Raw genomic sequence first — 8,774 nt, 5'->3', positions numbered from 1 at the left:
TATTCCCCTTCTTGGCCTTCCTTTTTGTGCTATCCTTGCTCAAATATTTTACTAGTGTTTTCTCCATTTTCCCCCTTAAAAATATTCTGTTTCTCAAGTGCTTAGCGTCTTTTACCACATCCTTTCCCTTCCCACCTCCAGGAGGAGGCTGGAAATGCTGACAGAGCCATAATTACATAATGATGACTACAACTGATGGAAGAAACATCTCATACAAACACACACAGGAGACACAAGGCTGAATGATTATTAACAGAAGTGGCCAATTGAGAAAAGATATCTTACACTGTCCTTCTTAACCACACAGCAAAGTTTGTTAATGAGAAGTTCAATAACATAGGCCAAAATGTTGTTCCATAGCTGTAAATTCCTGTTAAAATGACTCACTTCACTCAAGTTACTATAGCTTTACAACTGTAAGAGTGACTTCCAGCAATATTTCAGACTATGTAAATATTTATGATCACAAAAAAGCACTTCAACTTAATCTACATGAAGTTTGTTTTATTGTTTCAGAAGGATGTGTCCAACAGAAGTTAGATTTTTAAACAGCATTTAAAGATTCAGAGCAAAACATTATATTTCTCATTTTCACAAACTATATTTTCACATACACATAGACCTAATTATTTTTCTACCATCCACTTGTTTTTATTAACACCAACAAGATGCTACTTGAAATTAACCCCACAGCCTGCACTGGTGTAACAGATTACTTTGGGACAAATGACTAAGCTACACAACTCTAATTTTAAGACCACCACCATGCTAGTATGCTGTGAACAGCATGAATCCACAGCAGTCAAAGCACTTCCTAGATTGCACTCAATCTGATTCACTAGTGGAAAGCAAGGATTCCAGTTTTCAGATCCTTCCAACAGAAGCCCTCTGCAGGAAGATGGACGACACATCAAGCAAGCTGTAAAGTACCTCTGCCCTATTCCACTCCCTGTGGCTGCCAGTGGCTTAGGAGGGATCTTAACTGCACTAACTAGTAATAGTCCCAAGGGAACTGCCAATCAATTAGCACCAAACAGTCTAACTGGGGCATCAACAGAGCATATCCCGGTCAGACCTTACACACTCTGCTTTACGCTGAGAGGTCTTGCTAGGATGAAATAATGTTCATGAAGAAATATCAACCATAGAATAATTTAGGTTAGAAGGGACCTTAAAGATTCATCAAATCAAACTGTAAACCTAGCACTGCCAAGTCCACCACTAAACCATGTCCCTAAGCACCACATCCCCTGGCTCCAGGGCCGGGAACTCGACCACTTCCCTAGGCAGCCTGTTCCAGTGCCTGATAGCCCTGTCAGTGAAGAACTTTTTCCTAATGTCCATTCTAAACCTCCCCTAGAGCAACTTGAGGCCATTTCCCCTCATCCTATCGCTTGTTACTTGGGAGAAGAGACCAACCACCACCTGGCTACAGCCTCCTTTCAGGCAGTTGTAGAGAGGGATAAGGTCTCCCTAAGCCTCCTTTTCTCTAGACTAAACAGCCCCCAACAGTAGTACAGCTACAGCAGCCTCTGGGCTCTTTTGTACATGAAAGGCAGGCTAGCATACACTACAAAGAAATGCAGGTAATTTAATGCTGACAGGTTTTGAAAAGTCCAATGGCAAGTTGCTTAGTTTACAGCAGGATATTAAGAACAGCTCACAGCTGGCTCTATAAGTGAACATATGATCCCAGAACCCAATCTACAAGGTGTACAACAGTGCCAAATGGCACTTCACAGAGGTGATTTTGGACTCCTAGAACTTAATAGCTTGGTCTCAATTCTACCCTGGGCTAGGGAGAGCTACCGGCACTCTTTCTGATTCTTCCTAGTGCTGCTGGTTTTAAGGGTACCTATTGATTCTGACAGAGTACTGCATGCATCCAAGCTACTTCCAGACTTGGCTTGGCTCTACATGTTCATGTAGCAACGCCTCAGCTCAAACGAATCCAAATGCAGCCAGTTGTATGGACATTATGATGCCTAAACATTCAAGTTAAGCCTAAAAACTGGACTGGGTGTGAGAACTGTAGTATTATGAAAGGGAGCCTAGCTTTACATTATTTTAAATAATGGAGAATTGACTACTTATGGCAAGAAACAAAACCAGATTGAGTGGTATGAGGTTTGTCTCATACTGCCATCTGCTGAAGAAAGCAAGCTACTTCTCCATGAAACTGTTTTCCTGTTCATGATTCTTCTCACTGCATGTCACAACAATATTACATGCGATTATATTTCCTCAGCTGCAAAGAAATATATAAAACCTTCTACTCTACCATGCTTACAGCCATATAGTGCTGGAAGTGTACAGCATGTACAAATATCAAGCTTCTATTCATGAGATACTAAAATGAACTCATGGGCCTACTGCAGAATCTGGGTGCCTAAATATCAGCCAAGTACAAAGTTTCAGAGTATTGTGAGGGTCTACTAAAGTAAAGCTGATGAGTTGTATCAGCTAGCACAAGCTCTGTGCTTATTACTGCTCTTTTTGCGGAGCCTGTTTACTAATCCAGATAAAGCATAAGATAAGATAGTATAATTAAACAGAAAAATTTAAGCTAACAGTGAAATGACAATCAACCAATGAGGGTCATTAAATATTCTTCAGCACATTCTTCAAAATGTAGTCATTTTGCAACAGACAAGCTGAATAAGCCATTGAAGAGAAAGTTTTACTTCTTACTTACACCCTTCTCTGTCGCACGAATATCTGTATTCCCATAAAGTGTTCCAAGACCAATTACTTTGCCACCGTTTGTCCGTATATCAATTTTATGGCTCTGAAAAAAATTTAAAAATCTTACGGTTAGCATAATCATAATTAGAAAACAAGTTATCTTGTTTTTCAAGCTGTACCACAATAACCACCTTGGATTACAGACTTCCATTTTACTATGAAGGTATCTTCTCAAGTGATTGCCAAATGTGCTGTTAATTTCCAGTGGCGTCAAACTCAAAACAAGTCACCTTTCTTTGTAACCAGAACCACAGGGGAAAGAATGATGCTGAGGAACCCTTTATTCTTGATACAGGTTTCTTCTTTGGTTTTGGTTTGGGTTTTTTTAACTATAAAAAACATTCACTTGGTATATATTAAAATAAGCAGCATACTCCATGCAGAAACCAAGGTATGCATATACCCAGTGCTGCAGCAGATTAGAAACATGAAATGGCAGTGAGAAATTAACCTGTGAACTGGAGCCTTCCAGTGACCTGGCCCCTACACTGTCACAGATGTCTGTAGGATAACCATATGTATATATACACACACCCCCCACAGAGCTGCTTATGTAGAGCCATCAAATTCTATGGATGGATACCAGTGCAAACCTTAGGCCTGACAGTATAACCAGATCCTACAGTGTTTCACTCCAACCAGATTCTAATTCAAATTAGATATTTTGCATATATCTGCATTACAATCTCAAATTCTTCACAAAGAAACCACATTTCAAGTAAAAAATGCTACAGCCCTTATACCTTTCAGCTCTGCTGCATACAAATGACAAGAAAAAAAAACCATACAGAAACACACACAAACTAATCTCAGAAAGACAAAAAAACCCCGAGGTATTGAGAATAAAATCCAGCCATTTGTAAGAAGGGAGAAGTGAAAAAGAAAAAAAATAAAAATCAGAATTAAATAATCTGACTGTATTCATAAACTACAATTGTAACAAATCTGACTTTAAGAAGTCTATGGATCTCAACAGCAAAACTCTTGCTTAAATTCACTAGCGTGAATGTTGGAATAACATAGAATTTAAAAATATTCAGCATTTTTTATACTTAATGCTGAATAAGCTTTCCTTCCCCTTCATTTTCCTATACCACCACCTCCATTTTCAGATATACTCATTTCTGTTGAAAAGGGTATTATTCCTGTAAGTGGTATTTAATTTAGGACATCATCCATTAAATTTGACAATCAAGCATATCAGAAATACCCAAGATACTTAGATTATTAACACTTGTTGAATAAGCCGTAATAAATTACATTTAACTAGGTCTAATCAGATAGCAACTAGAGTAAGGACACTTAAAATATATATATATATGAAATCAAGTTTCCAGTATAGAAAACATGGACTGATACTGCTCTGACACATTCCTGATGAAACACCAAGAACCAGAAGTTTCATGGGGTTTCATAAGATGGGAAGAACTCTAGAGCAGTGTTTCCTAATCTTTGTGTTCTCAAGTCTTGTTTTCTCTTAAGAGGCTTCCCCACAGTAAAATGCAATGCCCCTAACTTGAAACTACAGTAGTGCTTCAGACCTTTTAAAGGTTGTAAATAACTCAGCTGTTCAGTTAAGCTTCTATACAGATATAACAGACACAGTAAACAGGATAAATTAGATGCTTCAGCCAGACATCACAGTTCCTTTGAGGCAGTTACATTAGGCGTATTATCAGAATAATGGTAATCCTCCAATTCCTTCCTCAGAATAATTGGCAAATCCTCCAAGCATGTAACTTGAGGAAAATACTGGAGATCATAAGATTAGAAGAATTAATGTATAGCAATGACTTATCAGTATGGCCACTGATAGTTAAGTAAAATAAAACCACATTTCTTTTTTTTATTCTATCATTTTTGGGATAGAAAAAGCTTTGATAAGACACAGGTCCATCAACTTTTTTCCCCAGAATTATTAGACTATCCCTATCCTCTTAAAAAAACAGGCTTTCAGAGGTAGGTATCAACAGAGACACCTAACAGACAGCAGGATCTGCTGAGAGGGGAGGCAAGTTATAATGGTCAAGTAGCTATTTTGTTAAGAGGGAATATACCAATGGAATTACTGCTACTACCAGTTGACCTAGCAACTTGGAAGGGATAGGGCGAACTGGGCTTCAGCCAATTACAAAAAACCAATGAACAAAAAAAAAAAACCTCAATAGAACAACTCTCAGCAAATCTCACTAGCTCGATAATGCCTACCACACCAAAAGTACCAGTCAGTCAAAATCCATTAAAAACTCATACAGAATACTCATCCTTTCTGTTCAATTACTAGCATGTATTATTAAGGAAAGTAGATGTCAAATTCTAGGTCTTCTGTAAAGACACCATACAGTATACCAAAAATCAGCTGGTCTTTTGAATTACAAGTTATACAAACAACTTCTTGCAGTCTGTGGCAAATTAATAGAATTAGCAGTTGTGAAGCTGTTAGCTGGTGCTCTTGAATAATCCCCACATGACCAGATTTTTTATTTATTTAAAGTCATTGAGTAGCAACCTTTTGCTCTCTACTATCAAGAAGGGTGTCCTGCTTTGCTTGTCAACGAGGTTTGTGGACAGCTGGCCAGTGAAGCAACATTAAACAGCTCTTTAATCCATCCAGGGGAGGGCAGCATCACTTCAGTTTGCTCAGTAAAGCACATTCCCTGAAGGGGAATTGGCTCTTGTGCTGCTCTACAGAATCTAGTCTAAGTTTTCATTAGCTTTGAAAAAGCCCAAAAGGTTAATAATTCTGATTCTCGTTAATAATTCTGCTTCTCTGCTAATACATAGTATAATTCCTGAACCTGTATTAGAAAAACAGAGTTGCAGTTGCCTTACTAGAACTACAGTACTTCTTAAAAACATTAGACTAAAATCTGATTGTATGTCTAAGAGATTATGTAATTGAACACTTGTTTGCTCTTGCAAACACCTACATGGTCAGTAATTTTAATGCAAAACCTTCACCTCACTACTTCAGAGTCAACAAAACCAAGAGTGGTAACGTATCTTCTCTAGTACCGTATGTTGAAGCCAGCATCGTAACCAGAACAAAGACAACCAATCACTACTCACAATCCAAAAGAATACTTTGGGTAACTGTTATGGTTAAAAAAAGCCAAAGCCTTATAATCTACCAAAGCTTTGTTTTAACAGGAGTTTCAGTTGAAATCTGTAGTTCTTACTTGATACTTCAATTTTTAAATGCCTTCTGGGACAAGGCCATTCCTCTTTATCTGAGGCTTAAAGGGAGCAAAGCAGCTTCCTGTGGCCACCAATGTAGGGGACACACTGAGGTGCACACACAGGGAAAGGATCATCTTTTACACTTGTCAGGAAAACTACATTTTTGTGAATCAAGCAAGGCTCCACGTTGACAGATGAAAAAAGCAACGCCACGCTTCTCTTAAACTATAATGAGGCTGTGGAGGAGTTGGTCTCAGAAGCCTGAAACTGGTGACTTTGCAGCCTTCTTCTCAGTTTGAGAGAGCATTGTTTCATTGCTATTTGAAGTCTCAAGGAAAAATAGAACTGACTTTTGTTTTTAAAATTCAACAATTTTTCACATCTCAGACTGCATATGAGAAAAGATGCCCACAAATTAGTTGTCTTTCCTCAAAATCCTTTCTCCATGACATCACAAAAAATTCTTGACAATTGTGAGGGCACACTGTGATTACTGTCACTATTGCTAGCCAAAACTACCTAGTTTTCTTGTATTATGGAATTTCTCATGCACTGCTGTTTGCTGCTATTCTTATAACAGAGTCATTTTTAACCAAGCTTTAGACAGCAGTAACACATGTAGTAGTGATAACTTTTTGTTAGATTTTAGTTACCTTTTTAAGAGTATTATGGTCAATTACACAGAATCTGAAAGATACAAGTTGTCTGTAGTTCACTGAATATGGAGTAAACCTAGCTCTACTGTATTAAATTCCCCCTTAAGTTCAGTTTCCCCATGTGTGCTATGAAATCACCTCTTACCATGGTAAAGAAAAACATTGAAAGATTTTTTTCATATCTCAAAAATACTTCTACTTAGGAATTACCCTATTTGAAGAGGCCTTCTTTTGAATTTATACCAATTCATGCAGGTAAAATCCCAGTTGTTCAAATGAATTTCATTCCAAACAGCACCTAAGTCAGATATACTTTTGCTTATTTCTACAAAAGCCTATGTCAGTAAACCTGAAGTCTTAATATTGAAAAAACAAGGTCATGACGATGATATATACAGTATTTATCAGACATATTTCTGTCAGGTATTTTGGACATGTCATGTGTGACTTCTGATTGAAAAATGAACCTAAAGAGTTTGTCAACAGCACTGATATATCAGAATTATAAAAAAAACCAAAACCACAGGAAAACAAAAGCATCATCCTGCAAAGTCCCAACTGAGCAAGTGTAACTATTAACCCACCAGACAGGAAATCCCAGTCTGTCTCGTTTTTCTTTTTTGAGGGGCAGGTAGCAGGCTTGCTGCTGTCACTGTTTCTGCTGGCTTTGGCTATCACTAAAGGTACCTGGATTTCTGACTCCACGTTATCTGGTGCTATTGACTTTGTGTCATAATTGTATGCCATAAATAAAGGTGAGGTGCTACACACAAAGTAACAGAAATATCAGAGTACTTATCTCCAGAAGGGGTATGTAAGTTTTTACCCTATATTCGACCACATAATCCCCTTTAAAACACTGATGGAATGGGGGAGGGTTCTTTGTACCTTTATTGACTGCAAGACACTAGTCCCCTTCTCCGTTTCTATTTTGCAGTTATCACATTCTATTTTCTGAATCTTCACGCAGCCAGTCCCTGATGTTTTGATATCCAAATCTAGAATTAAAAGAGTTCTGTTAGCAATAGAATAAGAAGAGTCAGATCTATTTAACATAGTACTCGATCACTTTATGTAGTAACTACATACAGTAGGGGAAAAAAGCAGCTTCTTTGTTACTGAAGAACCTTCTTTCAAAGTTTGGCCACATACTTTCAATTGCATGACTAGTCACTATCAACAATTGGCATTGAAAATTTTGTCAGCCTGTGTATAGTCATCCAGCTTCAAGAGAAAGCACCAAGAGGCAGCAGATTGACTTAACCTCTGGCAAGGAATCAGCAGGGTGTGGTCCTTTAGTGAAGTTTTGTTTTGGTTTTTTTTTAACCCACTCCCAAACTCCACCTCACAGCTAGATTCTATTAGCAATTCTACTGACACATTTGGGTACCCTGACATGGGTTTTGGGATGGAAAGGTTGGTTGAGGCTACATATAGAGCAATAAGATTCAACAGCACAAATACTTAGGTCTTGCTTAAATCTATGCTGCTTCAACTAGCAAGCAATGCAGCACAAAAACCAGCGTAGAAGAGGTTGCACGCTCCCCCAGCCTCCTGGAAGGCCTGACTTGCCCCCCTGGCACAAAGAATCATGTTTGCCTCTAGTCTGAATCACCTCCCCTTATTACTGTTCATAGGCTCCCACAAAGAAAAATCACGAGGTCTTGTAGATAACTTATCAAGGGAGTAATTGATGGGCTCATAGTGCTTCGCACAGGAGCAGCAAAAGCATTTTTTTTTGCCACGTGAGCTCATTCCACTTCCAAGAAATACTGTGATCAAGATTTTAGTCAAACTATATGTTTCTTAAACTTAAGTAAACTCTAAGATAGGCTTTGAGGTATGTAAAAGGACAAAACCTGGCAAACTGTGTTGGTGACTATCATCAGAAGGTCAAGGGCCAGCACCACAAGGTTTTATGTTGATAAAGCCTAGACGGTTTCACCTGACTAAAATTGAGTGGTATCTGAGCTATTTTGGTTTGATCAATGCTGATGTACAGGTTCTGAAGTTGAAACAAACCTATTCCATAAGGTTTTACTTCTCAGGGAGCAGCTGGATTGTTCCAACACAATTCCCAGAGATACACAAATAGAGGCACTCTCCAAACATCTATGCTTGAAACAGTATGTCCCTGCAACAGCACAAACCCGGAGAGTTCAAAAAGAAAGCAGTATTATTTTTGAAATACAA

At 38.2% G+C, this 8,774-nt stretch overlaps 1 protein-coding gene across 1 annotated transcript in view; it reads right to left on the bottom strand.

The window, feature by feature from the left end:
- The window catches only part of FAM185A (family with sequence similarity 185 member A), a 38,710-nt gene extending 30,979 nt beyond the window's left edge, over positions 1 to 7,731 (bottom strand). The window contains exons 1-3 of the mRNA XM_035896870.1: positions 7,671 to 7,731; positions 7,470 to 7,579; positions 2,696 to 2,788 (exon numbers count right to left, since the gene is read on the bottom strand). Of these exons, the coding sequence (XP_035752763.1) occupies positions 2,696 to 2,788; positions 7,470 to 7,579; positions 7,671 to 7,731 (264 nt within the window). The remainder of the gene's footprint in view (positions 1 to 2,695; positions 2,789 to 7,469; positions 7,580 to 7,670) is intronic.
- Between the last annotated feature and the right edge of the window lie 1,043 nt (positions 7,732 to 8,774).

This window comes from Egretta garzetta, unplaced genomic scaffold (genome assembly GCF_000687185.1).
Source record: "Egretta garzetta isolate BGI_Z169 unplaced genomic scaffold, ASM68718v1 scaffold156, whole genome shotgun sequence".
NCBI classification, from domain to species: domain Eukaryota; kingdom Metazoa; phylum Chordata; class Aves; order Pelecaniformes; family Ardeidae; genus Egretta; species Egretta garzetta.
The sequence above is the reverse complement of the archived record's forward strand: the minus strand, read 5'-3'. Positions and strand labels throughout refer to the sequence as shown.